The sequence below is a fragment of the Boleophthalmus pectinirostris genome, unplaced genomic scaffold (genome assembly GCF_026225935.1).
Source record: "Boleophthalmus pectinirostris isolate CB_2022bp ecotype Guang Dong unplaced genomic scaffold, ASM2622593v1 HiC_scaffold_20, whole genome shotgun sequence".
NCBI classification, from domain to species: domain Eukaryota; kingdom Metazoa; phylum Chordata; class Actinopteri; order Gobiiformes; family Gobiidae; genus Boleophthalmus; species Boleophthalmus pectinirostris.
In genome coordinates, this window is record NW_026571153.1 from 13,198,499 (window position 1) to 13,222,880 (window position 24,382).

Sequence of the window (24,382 nt, forward strand, 5' to 3'; positions counted from 1 at the left end):
CGAAAAATGGAGTTTGGCTTTAATGCAGTGGCTCCGTCTCCATCTTGGCTAGAGCTCACACTAACTGCACCGGGGCTCGAGGTGAACAGCAGTGAGAGGTGTGTTAACATGTGACGATGTGAGGCGCTTCATTAGATTTGAGTTACCTGAGGTAGACGCGGACAGAATTATTTTCCCAGGGCACAGTGTACACTTAACATACAAATTCTTTCTCTTTATTTCAGCGAGAGAGAAATTTTTTCAGTTTGAAAATGCTGCCTTTGAATGTCCCTGACTCGTCGTTGCCATTGTCGCATTCTCATTGAGTTTGTCTCATTTAGCTAGAAGTGTGCGGGAAAGAAACAACAAGGCATCGTGAGCAGAGACTCCACCCAAACAACTTCTTAGCCAATCATCTTGCCCCTGCTCTCTCCTGAGCTCTCCCCGCTCCTGCTGATGATGTGAGTCTGTCTGCTGCATGAAGCCTGACACCACGGTGCTTTATTCCACCCAATTATAACATGCCACTTTGCTTTCCCGGTAACGATAATGGCGTTGTAACGATGGGGAGTGTAATTAATGAGATTATTCCGTTACCAAAAATGTAGAGACATTATACTTAAACGTCGCTATTCCCAACATTGTGTGTTACTATCATCGGTGTGGACGGAATGAAAATTGTGGGGAAAAAAGGAGGTGACTTTGACTGTTGGTACTATGAAACATGCTTAACTTTTTTTTGTAAGTAGCCATAGAGACATTGTGAATAAAGAATGAAACCTGATACATGTTGAAAATGATGTTTCTTCTTGTTTACATTTAGCTGGTCATTGTTTGCCAGAGTGAATCATTGGCCTCTACCTAGAAAGACTAGAAAATAATCAAACCAAATCTACACCAGAACTAAACAGGGCTAAAATCAGAATAAATATTAACACACTCTAATCATGCAAGTTCAAATAAAAAAGACAGACATTTAGCCATCTCTGCTCTTTGCTGGTCTGACATTTAGCAGTTAGTATTACACACTGAATATCTATAGTATTCCTGTTTAAAAAGGTCATACAGGGACATTGTCACATCTCCATGACAGAGCGGGGAAAGTTAGTCGATATATTCGTCGAGTATCTGGAGTTTTACCATTTGGCATGAGGCGCTGATTGATGCTGACCCACTGAGTTTGATATCAGCCCAGGGATCTGCTCAGATTAGGGCATTATCCAGGACGAACGCAGCCTGAAATGAACTCTCTATCTCCCTCCAAGGCTTTCTCCCAACAGCAATATGTGGCAAGTTAATCAATACAACACATTCTTGCAGAGATAATAAATATAAGGGATTTATCTGGCCACTGTTCATTTTGTCACCTAAAATATATTTTTGTCAAGGTCATAGTGTTGCTGGCTAAAACCAAAATAGAATAAAGCAAATACTAAAACCAAATCAATTAGTAAAGTACATTTTTGTTGCCCAATTAAAATAAGTGACTTGTGGAGACTATATCCAACATTTAAGATCATATCCAGACCATATACAAACTCACATTAATAGTGTTTTTCTACTTAAAGTGTTACATCAAGGAACCACTTAACTTGCCAAAAAAAACACAACCACAGTACAAACTCAGAATTAGGAGCTGGAATTGAACCACTAAAAATAATCCTTTCCAACGATCTAAATCTTGGTATGCTGCATAGTCATGGGTTTCACTGAAGTTTCCTATTCAAAAGATATATTTTTGTTTTAAGTTGTTAACTGTTCTACATTTTTATCGTTATTAAAACAGGAAACAGGACAAGACAAAAATAACCAGTGTAAGAGTGTCAGTAGGAGTAATTGCGCAATGAGTGACTAATATGAAAATCAATACAGTAGGTACATAAGCTTATAAAATGGACAGAGTAGCTTTCAGTGGAGAGAAGGAGAGATGCTGAGTTGGCAGTTTTCTGTAGTGGTAAAAAGAAGGATTGGGATAAGAGCTCCCACATAAACTGAGAATAAATAATGGGCAATATTTCTAAATCCAATACAAACAAGCCAATATTTGTGGTGATGGATTTGCAGATTACACCTTGGTACAAGAACCTCTGCTAATAGTGTGTGCACAAGAGATCCAAATGTGGTTGCCAAAATGCATTTCATTAAGTGGAAATGGATAAAGAAATACACAAATCTGTGAAAGGATCAAAACCACCCCTTTCATGAGAGTGTCTCCCTTATGTTAAAAAGTAAAAATATTGTATAATAATTTATGTAATCAGACAGTGATACATGTAAAGAAGTTACTAGAGCTTGAAATTCCAATTCACACACTATAATATAATTAATACAACACAAAATAAGACATATTTACCCAATATATTTTTTGGACTATAATTTGCACTTTTTATTCATGGTTTGGGTGATCCTGTGACTAAAATGACAGCCTCAAGAGGGCGCTCTAGGCTTGTGTGTCAGCAACTGCTAGTTCTATTACTCCTGTACCACTGTCACTTCGCTCTACTGCTCATGTTTCTTGAAGAAAGAGCTGCTGTCCTGTCTGGTATCGTGTCAGTCGATCGCACCATTACTTCTGTACCAATTTAAATAAACTTAAAAAGACAACTGAGAAGACTGAACTCAAATGCCCCGAAAAAGAAAATCATATTTTATGATTACAAGCTGCAAGTAATGAAATAGGCAGCCAAAAACGGTAATCGAGCAGCAGAAAGAAAGTTTGGAGTGAGCAAGAGACTTGTGACAACGGGGCGGGTACATGGATGGATTGACAAAGCCTGGACTTCAGTGACAACCGAAACCATCCTGTCGGGATTCAGAAAGACTGGAATAATTCTAACTGGAACTGATTCTGAGTCTAGCGACAGATACACAGAAGAGGAAATGTCGCTCCGTTTACCTCTGGAGGTCGCGGAGTTGCTCAGAAGTGACACAGAGGATGAAGAATTCAGTAGATTTAGTGATTTGGAGTGAGATGAAGAGTTTGGTAAACTCGTTCTGTTGTTTATGCTATATTTATCCGAATAACTGTTCATATGTGACATTAACAGCCTGTTGTTCTCTATTCTATTGTTATTACTATAACTTGCGTTTCAAGATGAAATGTTGGTTCCTGGTCTCTGATTTTATGAAATAAATTTACCCCGAAAAGTGTGACTTATAGTCCTGTGCGACTTACATGTTTTTTTCTTTTTCATTACTCATTTTTTGGATGGTGCAACTTATAATTTAGAGCAACTTACAGTCCAAAAAATACAGTACTTAATTTCATTATGTGGGCTTATACTAGTTCTCATAAAGCTCAAAAACAATTACAAAGGATAGATTCAACATTGTCCCTTTTGTTTTCTTTTTTCAGTATCATTAAATTACAATATTAGGGTCAGTATCAATTAGTATCTGAATTCTGACAACGCAACAAAACACTAGAGTACAATGTGTTGAAACCTTTAGAAAATGTGTGCTTTGTTTCTTTGTGAGTTTGTTGCAGTACGGGTGACTCAACATTCTGACCCACTGCACACGGCTCTATGGTCCAACGGGGACATAATGGGGACATGTTGCCGGTGCCCCTTGTGGCAGCAGAGGAAAATGCTTGTGCCGGAATCGGGGCAGAATGAGACGTGAGGGGAGAAGTGGAAAGTCCCTTCACAAAGCAGGAACACTCCAAAATGACACTTCAAATGTAGCAGCAGCTTGTTTCAAACTGACACACGTTGTTGACTTCAACCAAGTGCAATCACTGAGCAAAGCCGAGATAGAAATACTCAAGAAGATTTAAAACCAATTCGTTTGTGGGGATTATTAAAAATGTGTTATAATACAATAATGCGTACAATTTCATTTTCAGACAATTCATGGTCTAATATAAAATTACTGTATCAAAAATTGTTAACATAGAAGAAAAAACTACAGACTAAAGCTATGCTCAGACTGCAGGGCTTAATGCTCAATTAAAATTTTTTGTGAAATCAAATTTTTATGCGAGGTTGTTCACATTTCCAATTAAATTATAACTTCTATGTGATCTCCATGTGTTGCATGCTCAGTGTTGACAGAAGTCGCCTAAACATGGTCACTAGCACTGAGCACCTGGAGATTTTAAAGTTGCTGTCGTATCAGAGCCAGAACATATACAGCTTATTTGTTTTAAGGAGGAGATTGAGAAGGACAAGGTTTTTGGCCATGGCATTTTGTGGGGCAGTGGCAGCAAAGTCCATAGAAAGGAACACGTGGGTGCAGAGTCACAGCTGAGAGTGGTGGGATTGTGATGTGCTTCTCTGCTTCACTGACATGAAGTTCATCCACAATTTTCATATGACGAGAAGAACATTTGTGTAAATTTGTGACGGGTAGGTGGGATGAATGCGACCTGGCCGTTCAGACTGAAGTAGCATGTCAAAAGATCAGATATGTATCGGTTTTAGGAGCACATATCCAATCCAAGTGGGCTGGGTTGCATTTGAAAAAATCAGATCTGTGTCATACAGACTGTCACAAAAAGATCAGATACAGGTCGCATAGGGGCAAAAAAATCTGATTTGGGTCACTTCAGGCTGCAGTCTGAACATAGCCAAAGTCTACAAAACAGTAAACATTAAATTACTTACCTGCAGACCTTAAAAACATTTATATTTTCAATATTGCCCTGTACAAAGAAAACTGAGCCTTAAAGAAGCACTATCTCCATGGTGATCCTCCAAGAACCTTGTTCGTCCCACAAGCGTCACAAAACTTTGGTATTTATGTAAGGAGGTTATAATTTCTAGGATTTATATGTGACTTAAGGAAGGGCATCTGGGGTAAAAACAAAACAAAAACATAACAAAATTACTATGCCCCTGGTTTGCTGTGGCTTTCCTTATAGATAAATGTATAGCTTTGGTAATGTTTTGAAAATGGGTCAAATGTGTGTTCTATGTATTGAAATAAATTATCTTTATTCCAGTAGTTTCCACATTTTTAAGCTTTCAAATCTGTCAAAGCGGTTTCCCACCGTTTTTAAAACATAACACGATTTAAATCCTAATCAAAAACCCACTGAGTGACAGTCAACAGCTCTGTCCCAGCCTCCCTCTCCAGACGCCTCTCCATTTCTTATTTAGCTCCTTTTTGGTGTCTTTGTCTTTTGATTCCCACGAGACCCAAAGCGGCATGCAGTTTAAAATGAACACTCGCTGAAAGATGGATGAGGAAAAGTTCTCCCAAGACCCAAGTCTCCAAAATGTGATTAAACATTAAAGAGAATAGGAAAATTCACTTTGTGTGAAAAATCCTTAAGAGGATAAAGGAAATATATTGCAAATTATACCAGGTGGGCTCATAATCCACCAACTTCTTTCGATTACAAAACACTTTTTCGAAGTTATTAGCTGTTTGCTGTGATATGGGCTTCAAATATATAGCATTTTTGAAGTCTGCACATGGACCCTTTAAAGGTTTATTCTAAATTCTGGGATGGACAACAGACAAGTGGAACACAATGCAATTTCAATGAAAAAAACTGTGATTAACCTCAGTCTACCACATAATTAGAAAAATCAAGACAGTTTTGGCAAATGATAACCACTCAGGGGAGGATAGGCTTCACATCTGCCATCTACTGGTGAAAAAAAAATCAAATAAACTCACAGATGGTAGCTTTAAAAGGAAATTATGATGCCAGTTTTGATGAAGGCAAACTCAATTCTTTTTGGTTGAACTGGGCAAATACTTAATGCACAATAGTTTTTTCATGTGGTCTACAGATATATTACATACTTTACCAAAAATTATACTTTCTGTGAAGCTCAAATACAGTGTTGAGGGTAGAATAGTAGTTTTTTTCCCCCATAATTTGTAATAAAAAAGCAATGAAGTCACATTTTGACCCTGGAAACTACTAAAACTGGTAGCTTATATTAGACTTCAAATCCATTAGCATTTTGATGTGATGTCAGTTAATCATTGAAAATCATGGTCTGCTTCACTTTTGCCTCCAGTCACCGCTTTTTCCACAGTTTTTAACATTCTGATTGACAGAGCATTTTAAAGGGTCTGTATGTCAGGGTCAGGCAGTGGTTACGAAAAGTGAAATAGGCGTCTGTCTATCACTCACCGCGTTGTCTAAAAGCTCCATGACAAAAGTAGCCACGCTGCCGTTGACCCCGATGAAGAGGTTGATGCAAGTCAGAACCACGTAGGCTGTGCTCGGGACGCTGAAGACGAAGGACGCGGGGTACATCATCGGAGTAATCGCCCATCTAGAAAAAATAAATAATTACTAAAATAACTGGGGAAAGTTGTGAATAGCAAACAACGCCACAAAGTAGTGTCTTGTGAGTTATAATGGTCAAACAAGTCAGTTATACATTTAGTTTGAAGGGTAAAAAAGTGTGAAGTTTCAAATGTGTATTCCCTACTTGTAGAATAACATACAGAGATGCCAGTTGTAAAGATGCACTAAGGAATTTTTCACAGCGAAGGGCTTGTCTCCAAACCAATGATCCACACTATTGTATTCAACTCTCCTATCCCTATGGAAAAAGCAGGTGTAGTCACCATGCCAAGATAAAAGTTCAGCTCTAGAGACATGCCCACTCAACAATGCACATTTTTTTAAATGTATTTTGGTATTTTAAGGACTTTTGCTAATTTTGATTTGAATTGTTAATACCTATTAGCCTGATTCATCAGCTGGTTTTCACCTCGTAAGAAACCGTCTGACCTCGCAGTGTTTAGAATTTAACTCGACGGTAGGCAAATACTTTTTTCATTTAACCAATCGCTGCTATTTGGTCGTGAAATATGTAATGTGTCGCTAACAGGGATAACTGGTATATTAAGCTTTTCCCAAATCCTGTAGGAAGAAGGGAAATAACGTCTTTCCCCTTGATAAAATTCACCAAACATTCTCTTTGTTCCGGCTTTAAATCCTAAATCTCAGGAATCGTTGCCAACACAAAATGTATGGCTCTTCGCTGATTGGCTGGTGCCCACACTCGCAATTCCGGGGTTCTTGCAAACAGTCTAGTGTATTCCGATTCCTGATCTAGTCGCTGGAGAGAAATGAAATTGAGCGGAGCACTAGGTGGCGTCAGCCTGGCTACAGTGCTCATTTCTCATCCCTCTGAAATCTATGGATTACCATCTTTTGATCAGAGGACTCCTTTTTCTCTCTACTTTTTTGTTATTTGAAACTAAATCTGCAGCTTTCAGGTTTTAAGTGGTTTCACTTAATTTTACAATTATTTAAATTTTGTAATAACTAGTGTTGTACTGTTAAGTGTGTTAATGGATTTGCATAGCTTCTGTTAATTCGGTGTTTTTAGTGACCTATAATGGCATCTTTCACGCAAGCTTTGAGAGGCTTTTCAAAACAATGCTCCATGCAACCTTTAACTCAATTAAAACCACAGTCACAACATTGAAATCAATGTTTGCAGCTTGTGTTGAATCAATTTCGCTGCACTTAGATTTATTCCAGAGATTTTGTGTGGCTAACAGTGACAGCGGGGCCTTAATAGATTGAAAACATGCATGTATAAAAAAAAATGAAAGAGTCAATATTACAGGACACGGTCTGCTTACCCGTACAAAAGGAGCAGCAGGATTAATGCAGGCAGGTTAGGAGGAGAGACATAGGATTTAGTTTGGAAGCACAGGAAGATTACAATCACTATGAAGCATGGGATCGCATAGTTACACTGTGAACAGAAACAATGGGAAAACAAAGATTAGTGTACACAGGATCACAGGTGAGTAGTGATGATACATTTATGAGTAACTTTTTAATAAAATTCTACTCCTCAGAATAGTTTTTTAGATAACATACACTACCAGTTTAGTACTATGTGTTTTACTGTTATTGTTACTATTTAGTTGTATGTTTAGTTACTACTTTAGTTACTATTCCCATTCTTTCCAAGTCTAAAAGTGACAAATGTTTTATGTTGACTATATGAAATAATTTTTTGGACATTTGTGTTTCTTGCAGGCCTCCTTCACATGTGATTGTTTTCATGTTTGCGGTTTATCCTTTCAAAAGACTGGATTTTGTGCATTTTTTTCCAGCATTGTTATTCCAATTACATTAACCTTAAATTATAAATCAGATGTGACATCCAGATAGTCACTGTTACAATTTCTCTTCCCCAAATACTTTTTAAATTGGATCAATACTTTATACCTGAGTAATATTAATTTCAAGTAAATAATACATGTTTGGTTATTCTTCCCACCTCTGCACATGGTAGTAGTTGTTTATTTAACCTTCAAAGTAAATATTAACGCGTCTTTGTAACTAGATTCCCTGGAACAGCTCAACAGTTGATCGCTGCAGGGTCCAACCTACTACATTTTCTTCTTAAGTGCATTTGTTTTGTGCACCAAGACACCTTTATCCCACCATAATGACGAGTGCTGTGCTATTGTGTGTTGACTGAAGGTAGCTGATGAAATGTTTACTTCCATTACGCTGGAGGGGGATGACCTATAATCCTGTCGAACGCTACCAACCAGGGATAGACAGCGCAGATAATTATGACGGCCTGTATCTACTGCTTTTTCTAATGCTCCAGCAATCTCAGAGCCATACAGCCAATTACAGTAAATGCAGGTTTTATCAACATAATAGGTAAGAAAAGAAAGAGGGATAAATAATCAAATAATTGTGAAATAAGGACTTGTTAATCCGCATATCATTCGTTCATTCGTTTTTCAATATAAAACCAAACATAAGAAAACGAAAAAACAACTGTTTTCTTCATTATTTGTCTCCAAAACCAAAATGAAAAAAAACTGATAACAATTTGTTTTTTTAGTTTTCGATTTTGTGTTTAAATGAAGAATGGAAAAAATGGATAACGGCCGTTTCCAGTTTACGTGACTTCCGTGACTGCTATGCCGAACGTTTGTGCTGCATATGGAATGAACCAGGACTGATCCAGGTCCGGGACCAGACTGGGACCAGAGCGGGACTGAGACTGAGACCGAGACCAGACCGAGACCAGACCGAGACTGAGATCAGAACTGAAACCGGGACCATAGTGGGACTGAGACCGGGACCAGACCGAGACCAGTCTGAGACTGAGATCAGAACTGAGATCAGGACCAGACTGAGACTGAGACCAGACCGGGACCAGAGCAGAACTGAGACTGAGACCAGACCAGGACCAGACCAGGACCACACCGGGACCAGACTGGAGGCTCAGAGCCCACAACAGGGCTGGAGCTCGAAGCTGAAGCTCAGACCCTGCGGAGGCTTGGAGTCAAAGCTCGGGTCCCGGTCTGGTCCCGGTCTGGTCCCGGACCTGGATCAGTCCTGGTTCATTCCGTATGCAGTGCAAAGTTCGGCATCGCAGTCATGGAAGTCACGTAAACGCAAAACGGCCGTTATCCATTTTTTCCATTTTTCATTTAAACACAAAATTGAAAACTGAAATGACGAATCATTATCTCTTTTTTCATTTTGGTTTTGGAGACAAATAATGAAGAAAACTGTTGTTTGTTCGTTTCCTTATTTTTAGTTTTATATTGAAAAACAAATGAACGAATGACACATGGATTCTTGTTAAGTTCTATGGCAACGATCCATTTTTTTACAAGAGGAATAGTTGCAAATTTTTGAATGAAATTATCTTATCTGAGACATACTGCAGATTTCAGATTGTATGTTTGTTGTGCATGTTACAGTTATTTAATTTTCCAGTTAATCTATATAGTGTTAATTTCATAAACATGACCTGACTGTAACACTGTCGGTGTAATGCTGATCTATTCTTAATTACATAAACATTGGCTGTGATACAAAAACATTGCCTGATGTAAAGGTGAAGTTAGCTCTTATATTCATTCACATACAATCCATGGTATTTAATAGTAAGGTTATGCTTTTATTTTGGCGACTTCCTGTGTAAGTGGAAGTGATGGTGAAAACGTTAGCCTGATATACTGAAAAGTAAAGTAAACACAGCAATGTTAATGGTGAAAAACAAAAGGGACGGTGAAAATTTATAACACTTAAACAATGTAATGAGCTAGTGATACGGGGATCATATGGTAATTTCTGTTATTTTATTCTTGTCTAGCTCTTATGCTGGTTCTATGACACGGCAAGGAAAAGATTAAAAGTTATTTAACCGTCAGTTCTGGCCTTCTCAATTTGACTGGATGCTCCACCTCTTATGTCCCATTTATTTATGCTATAACTTGGCGTTCTGGTTCTTTTGAGGGGCCAGTTTCAGTGTTGGACTTCTGAGCTTTCACATGAGGATACTGAGAAAAAAACATTCTCTAAGCATTTTTTATAGTCATTGTGGTATCGCAATCGGTATGTCGAGTCCATTCTTTAGTATTGAAATATTTAACGTTTTAGTATCATGACAACACTCCTACGTACATTTCCTTTGAGTGCGTTGCCTAATTTGCATGTCTTGAGTTAAGCGCTGCAGTTACCATGTCCCAGACGAAGTTGGCGAGCCAGTACACGGTGGGGTTGACTCCGCTGACGAACTGCAGGTGTTTGGCTTTAGAGACGCGCTCCTGGATGAGGAAGAGGACGAAGCTGGCCGGGATGAAGGACATGGCAAAGATGACGCAGATGGACACCACGATGTCATTAGCAGTGGTCATCCTGGGAGACAGAAGACAAATGTGAGGAGAGGAACTTTTATGGTTTTCATGGTGTATGGGTTTATTAGAGTATTGGACACATCCTCCCATTCAGTATATATGATGCTAAATGTACACAATTATGTAGCAAAGAAAAAAGAAAAATAAATTAACTAAACTAAATATTTTTATACTTCATACTCTGCTTTATTGAAGCGCTGCAAACCCTTGGCCTTCTCTCAGTGAGCTTCATGATGAAATCTCCTAAAATGGTTTTCACTTCACAGGTGCAGTGCCATGTCAGGGTCAAGAAATGTCAAGAGTATGAAGCAGTGATCAAAGCAAAGGTTGGGTTAAAAAAATAAAAAATAAATCTAAAACAAGTTTGGAGTGAGTTTGAGTTCATTTTTGTTTACTACATTCTACATGTTTTCAGTCATAGTTTTGGTGCTTTTAGTCAGAATCTATAATGTAAACAATCATGGAAATAAAGAACAAACATAAATTTAAAAAAGAGTGCCCAAACATTTCACTGGTAACAACAACTTCAACATGAGCTAGAAGCCAATTTCTATTTTTCTAAATCCTCTGGTTATGTGAATTCCAAAATAAGACAAATTATATTTCAAGAATTGTAGCAAATTACCTTTTACAAAGAAAAAAAAAACACCTTTAATTTTTTTGTCTAAACTGAGTTGATAAAGTGACCAAAACTACCAACAAGCTAAGTGCAAGAAGTGTATTGCACTAATGGGTGGAATAAAAATAAATAACTGAAACTATGGCTGTGCAATTAATACAGTTTTAATACAGATTCAGTCATTTCGAATTGTCAGTGTTCAGACTTTAAAAGTAGAAATTTGTATTTGTCTTGTTCATGCTCAGGAAAATTGTATGGAAAGCCATTTTTATTTGTTTTTTATTAAGGGAAAAACGAATATGAGGGGGAACAAAAAAAATAAAAAAATAATCATACATTTTTTTGTCATATTACCCAGCCCTACTTGACATTGTAATTCTGTGAAACCAGTTTGGGGTTATTTTAGTCCAGACACGTAGAGCCGGCTACAGATATGCTGTAGAGACATTATTTATTTAAAATTTTGTTATTATTTTATATTATGCTTGTTCTGGATTCAATGTTTAAGCAAAACTATTAATAAACATTTATTTAAATAAGAAAAGGTTTAATATTACATATCTTGAAAGAAGAGAAAACATGCAGATGTTGTCGAAATTTTTCAATAATTATTTAGTCTGGCCCACGACTTAGTCCCAGTTTTAATTTTAGCCCTCTGTGAATTTGAGTTTGACACCCCTGTTTTAGTCTAAGCTCAATCTTTGTATCTAGCTTTATAAATGCCGATAATTACTTTAGCTTTGATGAAAAGTATGTTTACATGTAGTTTAAACTTAACCAAGGCATATATTTGACTATTTCTTTGTGAGTAATCAAACTCACCATAAACAAACACAGCTGCATTAGACAGACCATGAGCCTGCCTTCCCTAATACTGAAAACCGTCCTCCTCACAGCACTTTGAATAAATGTATCCATATGAAATGTAATAAGGAGGTTTAGCTCAAATGAAATCTTAAATGAAATGGTCTCTTGCTTTCAATGAACCTGATTAAACTTCCTGGGTAATATTCTCTTCATTCACATTTATTTCTAAGGGAATACTACCACGACTTGATTTTCCATTTCAGTGAACGCCAGTCATTGCAAGTATATACCAAAAGATCCACATTAGGAAAGTCATAATTCTCATGGTGACACTAGTGAGGAAATGACTAGGTTGGGGCATGTGAGTGGTGAAATAAATAACAGATGTTTTGCTTACTTACTGAAAACTTAAAAACTGCTTTTCTAATTATTACTTGGTTTGGTGGGATAGTATTTGTGGTAAATAGTGATCATAGTTTCATATCAGTCAAGTGGCACTTTGTGGGGGAAAAAAGCTGAAAAGGAAAGTACAAAAATACAAGAAAAAGCACTGAGTTCAAAAACAACTATTTCATCAGCAAAATGAACGAAAATTTACAAGGGAAGAACACATTTTTCAGTTTAATCAGTCATTTAACATTATAAATGTGATTCTTAATTATTTGTTTTAGTCTGATCATAACTATTGTGCTATTTAGACTAGTGTTGGTCCTTGGTTGCTTGGTAACAGTTTGGAATATGTCCAAGACATAAGTTTTTTTTTTTTTTTGTTAAATCTTAAAAGTCCTATAATACACAAAATGGAATGTAAAATGAAAATGTTGTTACCTCATCGAAAACATACCCAGAGCTTTGTTACGTTTCATTCACACATGTTTGAGTAATTATTTATTATAGTCTATCTACATCTCCAAAACTCAGCCTAAATACTGTAAATTCTGGAGTTATGTGGAGAAACAGAATAATGAATCTAGAAAAAATGCTCTGTAAAGCATCTTTGTGACATGTCTGTGAAAAGTGTTATATAAATAAAGACTTACTTACTTACTTACTTACTTACTATAAGCCGCTACTTTTTTCTCTCAATTTGAACCCTGAAGCTAATATATGGAAGGATTATTTGTTCGGCACAGTGTCCATTCATATTTATGGTCTATGGTGGGCAACACAGTGGATACATGCAACCTGATTGCAGAAAACACCGCTGTCTGTGCAGTTCACACATGGATTGAGGGTTCACATGAAGTTGCTACACTAGCGAGAGATATTGTTAGCTCACTCAAATCAAATGATCCCCGTGTGATAAAATAAGTTATGATGCTAAATTAACATTAGTGAGGGGGATACGTCTCACCCCTATGTGTAAATGACACGAGAAGAAATATCTCAAACGTCAGTATCTGATCATACCTGATTGATAGAACGAGCCCCGCCCCCAAGGGACTCTGAAATCTGCTGAAATCCTACATGACACTGACACGAAGACAAGACAGGATAGCGGCTCTTGTAGGAGTCAAGCACTGTTGAGCGCGGGGACAGATGGGGGTGATGCGCCGAGGAAGATTCTAGTTTGATTGTGTTTTGAAGAGTTATTTTGCACTTCATACACACACCCTCCTCATGGAAAATACACAAAGAAATGCAGATGATGCAGCTTTTAAGTTTACAGCAATTGATGTGGCTGTGGAAGAAGGAAACAGAGCTGCTGCACGTGAGCTCGGCATCAATGAGTCAATGGTGAGACTTTGGCGACGGCAGCGTGATGAACTGATTCGATGCAAAAAGACGACAAAAGCTTTCAGAGGCGATAAAAGCAGACGGCCTAAACTTGAAAACGTTCTTGAAGATGTGGACACCTGCGGCCTATATATGTACAATTTAAAAATTTTGTTAAAATTTGAGTTGATGTGGCTCAGGTGCGCTCAATAGTCCTGAAAATACGATATACAGTTTGTGTGTTAAACATGTGTGAATGAAACAAAACACAACTCCAGCTATGTTTTTGATTATGAAACAACATAACATAGATCAGAAAACGTCGTAATATGGGCCCTTTAAATATAATTATGTTAACAATGTTTTAGTGAATCAGGTAGTCCAGCTCATCTTATGCACTTTAATGAGGCAAACACTTCTCACTTCTCTCCTCTCCTTGAATTTTTTTCTACACTGATCAATTTAACTTTTTATTTGTCGACTTGGATTGAAATCGTCTTTAGTCATGGCCGCTCAATTAGCATCAGATTAAGCAGAGGCGTATGCTTTAACCCCCACTGCCACCCACAGGCCAAGATAATGTGTATCAGATGCCCCGCCGTGTAATTAGCATATTAAATAAGTTACCCTGCTTGGCTAAAGTGGGTGAATCTATCAGTGGCAACAACACGCAATTAAGGAGCATTCACTTCCCACAGTGGGAGGATGTTTAAATGGGGTGTGAGGACTGTGTGGGCTTGTAGGGTAAAGGACAAACTAGCAAAGATCTGATCCTAATGTTTGAAGATAATTAAAGTCAATTATAGGGCAAACAGAGTGCCAATAACAAGTATTAATAGAGTAATTGCAATGGTGAAACATGCATGATTTAATGTGAGACACTACATTCAAAGTTTTTAGATGTTTTGGTCAGTTTGGTTTCTGGGCATATAAGCTTTTATGTGGAAACAACAATTTTTTTCACTCTGAATTGAAAGATATGTTACTTTTTAATTGAATCAACCTGTAGTCATAGTCATATGGGACTTTGTAACTTCAAAGGCTGTTTTCTCAAAATGCATTTTCCTCCCAAGGGACATAAGAATCACCAGTTAAAGTAACACCTACAGACTCCAAACTTTTCAACCTTAAATTTAACAAGATTTTGACAAATTGTACAAAAGATTTTTTTTTAATGTCTAATTCTAAGTCTGATTTATTCAAGTCAGATCTAGTTTACTCAAATACTAAATAAGATCTCAAAATCCTCTCTGTATATTTTTCCATATTTAATATATCAACAAAAAGGAGCAAGAAATTTAAACCTGGCTCTTTCCATTGTTTTGTCCAAAAATGTCCTAATATCCTAAAAATGGTCAACTTGGGCTGTTTTTACACATGAAATGCCTTATTTTTATATAAAATCATTACATGGTGAAATGTTGTAATACTTTTTTTTTCTATTCACCTGCAATGTCTCGCCTTAAAGGTGCACTTACATTTATTCAATTACGGTTTTTATTTCTCAAAACTACCACAAACAGTACAGTACAACATCTGCTGAATCTTATCATGGTATCATTATTCATTAACAGTGTAGTATGTAACTTTCCAGATGAGGATGGGTTTGTTAGTCTCCATGGAGATGTTATTGCTTTGCCTTGAATACTCCACAGTATGGCACTGAACATAATTCTTGTATTTCCATGGAGACAAGCAGACCAAGTTACAGGTCAGATCTGTCGATAGGCGACCTTGCTTGCAGTTTTGTAATTAAAAAAAGAAACAAAAAAAAAAACAAAACACCCATAATTAAATAGATTCAAGATAGAGTGATAGAGAAGGTCATACAGTGGAACATTTCAGACAAGAGTGATAAAAACCTCCATGGAGACAAACTTGGGACATGAAAAGTTACATGGTGCATCTTTAAAATGGGATAATCACACAAACTATAATAAACGATCCCTAAATAATCTGTCTGAAATAATTGTTAACAATTTACTTTTCAAACTCTTAATTTGACTCAGACTAAGTCCATTTTGGCGTAAACAACACCGTCTTGGCATGAGGGACGATTTTGCCAATTTTATGCAAGCTCAATCATATGATGTATGTTTGTGCCAGTGTATTCCACGAGTAAGACAATTTTCAAGACTGATTACAACTAAATTACGCCTCAAATTCACCCGAGTGGAATGAGCACAAGTTTCTGTCAGCTGCCAAATTGACATATCTTGACAATTAAAGAGGCAATACAGACATTTACATAATCAAATGGTGCCAAAGTCTGACATTTGGGAAGATGACTGAGAAAATGCTGTGCTGAAACATTGGGAGAGGAGTAAATACCTACTTTTTAGATGTGTTGCAATCTGGTGCCTATGACACTGGAAGCATTAAAATTGATAACAAGAGCACTAGGTTTTGAGTGGGATGTCACTACAGATTAGAAGACAGGTTGTAATTTTCGGTGCCCAAATGCTGGAGAGGAAACAAGTCGCTCTAATGATTCATCGATTGGACTGTGGTAGCGATAATGAAAATACCTCTGCCAATTCTCAACATGGCATTAGAAAAGTGTCACCAGATAAAATAATAAAATATGCAATTTGCTGGAAATGAAGTGAAACAAAGTACAAAGAGAAGAAAAAGTTGAGTTAAGTGTAAATGGATTTGCTAAAACAGGGACCGAATCAAGCAGTTATGAAATCTGCTATAATTATTGCATTCTTACACTTTCATTTTCATTTTAGTTTTTCATTCTTTGCTCAAGTTCAAATTACAAAAATTCTTGAGGCTATTCTCTACTATAGGTTAGGCAGATGATTGTAAACGCAGTGCATAGTTATAATTACGTTCTGTCTGTCAGGTTTTGTGACGTATTCTCAAAAAGTCCTTGGCTCTGGTATTTCAGTTGAAAAATATTGAGCAGGATTTAATGTGTAAATGTTAAATGAGAGACAGATGGAAATGACGGCCATATGGGCTCATCAAATGCATCATCCAAAGTATAAAAACTCAATATAACATTTTTACAGTGTAACAGTACTCTTACTTAAGTAAACGTTACTCTTTTCACTCTGAGTATGATCATTTCTTTTTTATATAATCTGCTGTTTTTTTTGTGACACAAGTATTATTTAAAGTCCCACTGTGCAGACAAAAAAAAAAAAAAAAAAAAAAAAAGACAAAAATAGACTGAAGTAAAATAAAAACATGTTTCATTTTGGTTGTTTATTGCACCTAAAAACAGGAGTCCTTACTCTGAGGGGGCTTGCATCTTCACAAAATAGACTCGTAAATGGCCTGAAGTAGGGCCTCCTCCTGTTTGTTTCTATGGAAATATTGTCTCCTTGGCTGTAATATCCCACAGTGTAGCATTAAATTCAAATATATTCATGGAGAATGTTCTGAAGTATGGTTTTAACTTAATTTCTATGGAATCATGCAGATCAGACACAGCGTAGCTTTAAAGTTTTGTCCTTAGAATCAATCCAAAATATGTTATGACCAGACTGTTAGTTTGTACTTCTATTTAAGAAATATAATTTTGTTTTTAAGTAATGGCTAATTTATCTACTACTCTACCCACATCTGCTCCAATTCCAGTAGTTGTTATACAAGTATAATTTTAGTATGATAAGTAAAATTTTTTCATACAATCCTTCCAATTACAACCTGCACTTGTTAGCAAATAGTATTCTTTATCTTTTCATGAACTCCCTTATTCCCAATTTAACCGAGGCCAGCCATTTAACCAGCACAAGTGCATATTGGAGCGAGCTATAGTAGATTAGCATGTCCTTCATTGTTCCCTTATCTATATTCATCATGTTATAACAATGTGGACACAGGGTCTGCTCTGAATGTGGTCTGTATTATCTCATACTAATAAGTCCAAATCATTTAGTAATACAAAATACCTCCATTGTGCCTTTTAGATTTGTTGGAATTTGTTTCATGGAGTGTGTTTTGTCTCATTCACACATGTTTAAAACTCAGACCCTGCATATTTAGGCTGAGTTCTTCTCTCACACAAAAAAACACTCTGTTCCATCTTGTGACGTTGTCTGGTAATACAGGAAGTGCTCCACTGTGTTTTTAAACTCCATACACCCTCATCTTAACCATTTGGATAATTTCAGATCTGGAATTGCCAATCTCTACTGAACAAAAAGTAACTGTAGCTGTTAACTACAGAGCATTTTGAGCTTTAAGGACGTATAGACAGCCTAACAATGCAAGATACTCAAACATGTGTGAGTTAAACAAAACTCCAAAGCTCGTACATCCTCCGTACCGTTGGAAATCTTTAGCTCCTTATCTGAAGATGGGTGAATGTAATGTCATACTCCCAAACATTCCAAGCAAAGCAGGAAACATCTTCATGGTGACAGACAGATTACCAAAAAAGTTACACAGTACACCTTCAACGCTTGTACATCTTTTCTAGTTTAAAATATTTGGCTCCTGATCTGGAAAGCAGTTCACACTGGAGATGGATCCATATGTTATGAGGCAGTATGTTGTGATTTAGAACGTCATTAATCTCAGACTCTCATGGGGAGCTGTTCTCTTTCTGAGCCAAGGGATAAAAAAAAAAAAAAAAAAAGAAAAAAGAAAAAAAGAAGCTATATCCTCCACAGTGGTTCCCAGGGGCCTCCCAAATCTGTGCATACTCAAACAAATCCTCCATCCATCTATCTGTCTCATATGCTTCCCATTTTATTGTCCCGTAGTCATCGGCTCTCTGTTCATTGTGCTAGCTTCATTGTTCTGTCCTTGCTTGGCGAACAATCAGTCTTCTCCCTTTGCATAAATCTGTATTGTAAAAAGAAATGTGCTGAATGCATATTTCTCATTTTAAAGGCCACAGTTGCCTTGTTTTTGAGAAGCAGATTACAGCCAGACACAAAAGACTGGAAATGAGCTGCGGAGGGTAGTATTTTTACACTAGAGCGGTATAGAAGGAGGTATTTGATTGTCTTGCATTAGGAACACACAACAGTAAAGATATAGGACAAGATATAGGATCAGATATTCTAGTTTTGGGGTAAATGTTCTAATGATTGAGGCACGCAAATTAAATCAAGGAAGATTTAATCTGAAAAATGTCAAATGAAATCTAAAACCTACTCACTTCAAAGAGAGAGTATTTTACTTTTAAGGGGTGTTAACAACACTTTTAAATCACCATGCTGAAGTTTTGAAAATCCTATACTCAACAAAAACAATGTATTAACACAGGGGTCTCAGACTCGCGGCCCGGGGGCCAACTGCGGCCCGCGGAAGGATTTTTTGCGGCCCTCCACTTGATTCCAAAGAATAATGTCAGTGCGGCCCGCGGTAGATGTACGCACAATCCCACCCCTCTACCGCGGGCCGCACTGACAGATGAAGCTGCAATCGGTGCCCATGCAGATTCACAACAGATTATTAACGCAGTTTACATCCCAAAACTCAATTTACAGCAGTTGTGAAGCAAAGAGTCTAAGTGGATCTGTTAATACAAGTACACGCGCACATACGGCGTCATCGAAGAACCAAAACAAACCACACATGGTGGTACACGTGTGCGCACTTCACTTTACGCTCCCACAACCACAGCATCAGAGCGCAGAGGAGGCGCTGACAGAATCCCCCTGTTCATAAGTGTGGGACCTTTATTGGAGGGGCTAATAAGAAATAAAAAGACATTGACAGTCTGTTTACCTGCTCAATACTCGGTGCGTAACTTGCTGGCAACCCGATGACCAAGCTCCACCTGTGCGTCGCCGAAATCCACGCGCACTCAGCGGCAAACACAGCTGTCCCATCAATATGCAAGCACCACAAAACTGCAGTGATCTATTCCAGAGGCTTGGCGACATGTTAGCAAAAAGTATGAGGCAAAAATAAGCCTCTTCCATCCGTGTTTGACATACGAGAAGCAGATACACTCCAGTGTGGTCCGCTTTCACACCGGCAAACGAACCAAAACTGGTCCGATTAACGAGCCTCTGTATCCTGGTAGAACAGCGATATCTCCAGTAACCAATACTGATGTTCCCTGTTAAAACCGCGGGCGTCCTCATCTTATCACCATGAACTCATAAAACAGCAACGTAGAACTTTCTACAAACTCACCGCATCAGCCCAGAGTTCGGGTAACAGCAGCAGCCAACAGCGTTCACAGTAGCGCGCAGCTCCTCAGGACGGGGCTGGGGTCTGGTCCTTGGTCTTCTGTCGTCCTACAAGCGCGTTGGTCAGATGGTCCGGAGGCTCTGTCCTCCATGTGCTGGTTCCAGACGGTGGCGAGCAAGACCAGGGCGCAATGACTGGGTCTGAGCGGGTACGTTCCGCCGTCTGCGCGCTGGTTTCAGTGTTCCGTGCGGGGAAAGTGAGAATGCGCTGTGGAATATATACCTACAGGTCTGTGCTGCTCCTGTCCTCCGCGCTCAAGAACCGCGGCTGGTTCCGAGGTGGTGCAAAGCATCCGGACAGAACGTGAATCCAGTTTAGTTGGTGTCCGCATTTGGTTCTTCCCGGGAAAAGCGCTTTTCACTCCCCGCTCCACGTCATCTGAGCCCGGACAGAACCGGAGCTGCTCCTGCTGGTTTCGGGACTCTGGTTTGGATCTAGTCCGACTGTATTTCTCACACTAGGCTAAAAGCAGGACATTTTTTTATTAAAAGTGAATCAATTGAATGGGCGATTGCCTATTGCCATAAAATTATTTGGTTAATTAAAGCCTAAAATAACAAATGCTGGTTCCTACATGATCACGGGGAACACCGGGACCTCTGTGCAGGTCCTGAACAGAAGTACACACCCCCATTTTTGACTAACTCTGGAGCCACATGTTCACACGTACTCGCTCTGGTCTTCGTGTATTACATTCTCTGTATTGGCCATTGTTGGTAAAATATTTCGAAAATGAATCGCGGCTGCATCTGGACAACAATTTTTTACTGCGCTGGAGTCGTACAGTGTGTCATTACAGGCAGGAGACGAGTTTTTCCCATGATGCATCTAGAATAGTTCGTTTGGACCTGCTGTCTGTGGCTTGGACCCGGGTTCGCGTTCACACCAGAAGATTCAAGCGAACCAAGACCACCTCTTTTTTGAGGTCTCGGTCCACTTGAGTTGGTCCGGGTCAGAGTCCGATTGACGCTTTCACACCAACGCAAACGAACCGAGCTAACCACTTCTGGTTCGAATGGATCGTTTGGTGCGCACCAAATACTGTCGGTGTGAAAGCACCTAATACAGGTCAAGGCTCACTGATGAGCATCTTCAATCTATCCTGAGGATCTCATTTGCTTCCTCCTGCAAGCCAAATATCTCTCAGCTGTACAAGATGAAGCGTAGCCAGGTTTCAACCAGCAAGGAGTAGGCAAAAGAAGAAGAGTAGACGTATTAGTTTAAACTTACGTTCTGAATACATTTTCATGTTCTGAACTGTTATTAAAGATTAAGAAAGTGTGTTGCGTGTTGTTCTTTCTCTCTCCTTTTTTCCTGTGCAACCGCTATTTATCGAATACACAATGCGGCCCAGCCTCACTCAGACTTTATCTAATGTGGCCCCCAGGTAATTTGAGTTTGAGACCCCTGTATTAACAGAAGAGCAAATGGGCTAAATATAGGGTTGTATGTTTACACAATCATGCAACTAATGATTTTATATCCCAGATAAATGTTATAAATACATGATACATATACAGTATTAGTTCAAAAATCCACATTGGGCCATCTCTATGGACACTGTAAAAAGACAATTTTCGCACAATATATGCCTTATATCTAATATGAGCCGTACTCACATAACCACAAAGTTGAGCTGCTCCTTAGTCAGGTTGAGGGGGTGGTTGGACACAGAGATGCCGTAGCTGAGAGGGTCCTGTCCCACTGGCAGGTTGCCCCTCAGGATGGCGTTGTTGGCAACGTTTATAAAGGAGGCCATGCCGTGCCAGGCTTGGTTATAGAACCACACCTGCCCAGGGACAAAATACATAAACATTAGTCTGAAAATCTACAGCAGAAATACCACTGGTGATTTTCAGATACTAGATGATGTCATACGCCCAGATGAGGCCAAGAGACAATGTTTCGTATTAATAACACTGTACTTTGCCACGGATTATTCAAAAGGGAATTCACAAATGTTGAACCTGATCATTATACCAGCTGACCTCAAGAATTCACTGTACCACAACAAAAATCTACATTTTAACTATATATATTTTAGCTGTTCCCATCTATACTTAAAGTACCACTATGTGACTTTCTGGACGTGGCATGTCACCTGCATGATTCCAAGAAAAAAATAAAATTAAAGCCAAACTTTGGGACATTTTCCATTGAGATAAACATGTTTTATGTAACACTGAATATTATAGCCATGGGGAAAAACAAGTGTAGGCCCTCTTCTGGGTCTATGGTAATTTCTGTGGAAATCCAAGCCTAATCAGAGTAAGGACAGTTTTATACATCGCAATAAACATAATACTGGCCAATAGAATGTTGTGATGCCATCTGAAACACAGCACTAACAACTGACATAAATATCAGCTTGGTTGTGAATAAAGACACATTCCAATAATTACAGAGAATTTACACCTTTGCTGGCGTTAACTAAAGGTGCATTTTCTTTTCAAACTTTTCTTGGCAATTAGAGCTGGCCTCGACGTGGCCCCATTTTCAAAGAACCATTCTGTGACAACTGGTGTCATCCCAGTTGGAGATGTTTGTTTCTTTATTTGGCTTTGAGCGCGATAACATGCAGGGAGCGCAGGTGGGAGAGAGTTCAAAGGCACATAATTGCTAGTGTCTGGCTGGTGTGTTGTGATAGCTGGTGTTGATGTAATCAGGTGTTGTTAAAGGCTCTTAAAAGCACTGTGCAGCCAATATTGTCCTGAATGGATTCTGTAGCAGCGACAAACAGCTTTCTCCACAGTCTAGAAACGAGCGCTGTAATTCCATTTGAGCTGGCCACGGTAAAAACTGTTCTATGGAATATGTCTAAACTAGCATTTTTAACTGTTCATATTTTGAGAAATAGATACTGAAGAGTATGGCAAATAAAAATATACAATTTATGCATAAAACATACTATACTACTATAGTAGTATAATACTTTTTCATTTATTTTGACTTTTTGGTGGAATAACCAGATGCACTACGTGACTTTTTCTGATTCTCTGTCTCCACTGATATGCTCAAGTTTTGCTTGAAAAGTTCCACAATATGGCATTTAACTTTTCTATTTTGTATTTATTCCTTTTATTCAATCGGTGTATTTATTGCTGTGAAAAAATCTGTTGGAAAATGTGTTCTTTGACCTGTAAATTAGATAAATTGGCTAAACTGGCTAAATGCTACACTGTGGGAGATTACAGGCAAAGAAATAACATATCCATGGAGACAAGAAGGTGGCAGGCCCTTCCCGGAAAAGACTGACAAATTGCCCATCTAAGCAATATAAGCACTACATTCAGACTCAATAAACCAATAATTCAATAACCATCGGAAATGATATATACACAAGGACCATTAATAATAAAACAGATCTCAGATTTCACTCTGCGATCAAATGTCTTTATTTCAATCTAAAATTCAGACTCTTTCATCCACTGAAGGCTCAAATTACTATATTTTAGTGTTTTATAAAACTAAAAGCACCACTGACAAACATAACTTTCTATTCAATGGGAGATAAAGGCTTTTACTGTGACTGGTGGAATCCCATAGTGCCAAAGCACACGAGCTGCAGAGAGGAAAAGGTTGTATTTTTTATTTTATTTTATTTATTTTTACAGTTTTCCTTTTTAATGTAAGGCCGCCTTCTGCGAGTGTGTGGCGTCTGGGGCGTTCAGAAGAAAAGGATGAAAGAGAGTGGGGCCCCCTGCTGATCGCGCAGCGCTAATTAAGACCGGGTTGGTGTTTGAGTGTCAGTCTAACAGAACGGCTGTGCATCAGAGACTGCACACGCACACGCACGCACACACACACATACACACATGTACGCACACACAGACACACACATATACACACACAAATGCACACACAATTGGGTTTCCAGCCTTCTTGGGGACATTACATTATTATTATTTCCTGGAGGCTGAGCCTGACTTTAAAGGTGCACTATGTAACTTTTCTGGTCTGCCACCTACTTGTCTTAATGGATATGTTGAGAACTTAGTCCAGAATGTTTCACAGTATGGTAAAATTTTCTCTCTCCATGTAATTGACCCAACCTGACCAAATTACAGGTCAGATCTGTGCAGAGGCAGGTCTGTTCACACCAAGAATCAGAGTTCTGCACTGTGCCAGGTACCCGCAAATAGTTGCTGAAAATTTAATTTAAATAGTTCTGGAATTTTACGGGCGGGTAGTGAATACACACAGGCGGGTCAAGTGAATCAAATGAATCACAAACGGGAGAAAAAAACGTTCATTGCCCTGAAAACAAGTGCCATTTCCTGGTCTTTTCCTGAAACTATGGCAGACCAGGCTGAGAGACTTTTGTGTATTTATTATATAAAACCATCAGCGTAGGTGATCGGCTCAGTGGCTGCGCTCCTGGTTTAGTCCTGATTTAGACCTGGTTTAGTCCTGTTTTTTTTCCTAGTTTTGTCCTGGTTCAGTCCTGTTGAGGCGTGCATATAGTTATAATCCACCAATGACACGGTG

General features: G+C 38.4%; 1 protein-coding gene across 1 annotated transcript in view; it reads right to left on the reverse strand.

Moving 5' to 3' along the window:
• LOC110159332 (phospholipid-transporting ATPase ABCA1-like) overlaps window positions 1-24,382 on the reverse strand; it is a 234,285-nt gene that overhangs the window by 67,135 nt on the left and 142,768 nt on the right. Inside the window, exons 36-39 of the mRNA XM_055156114.1 lie at window positions 21,514-21,683; window positions 10,411-10,588; window positions 7,546-7,661; window positions 6,074-6,218 (exon numbers count right to left, since the gene is read on the reverse strand). Of these exons, the coding sequence (XP_055012089.1) occupies window positions 6,074-6,218; window positions 7,546-7,661; window positions 10,411-10,588; window positions 21,514-21,683 (609 nt within the window). The remainder of the gene's footprint in view (window positions 1-6,073; window positions 6,219-7,545; window positions 7,662-10,410; window positions 10,589-21,513; window positions 21,684-24,382) is intronic.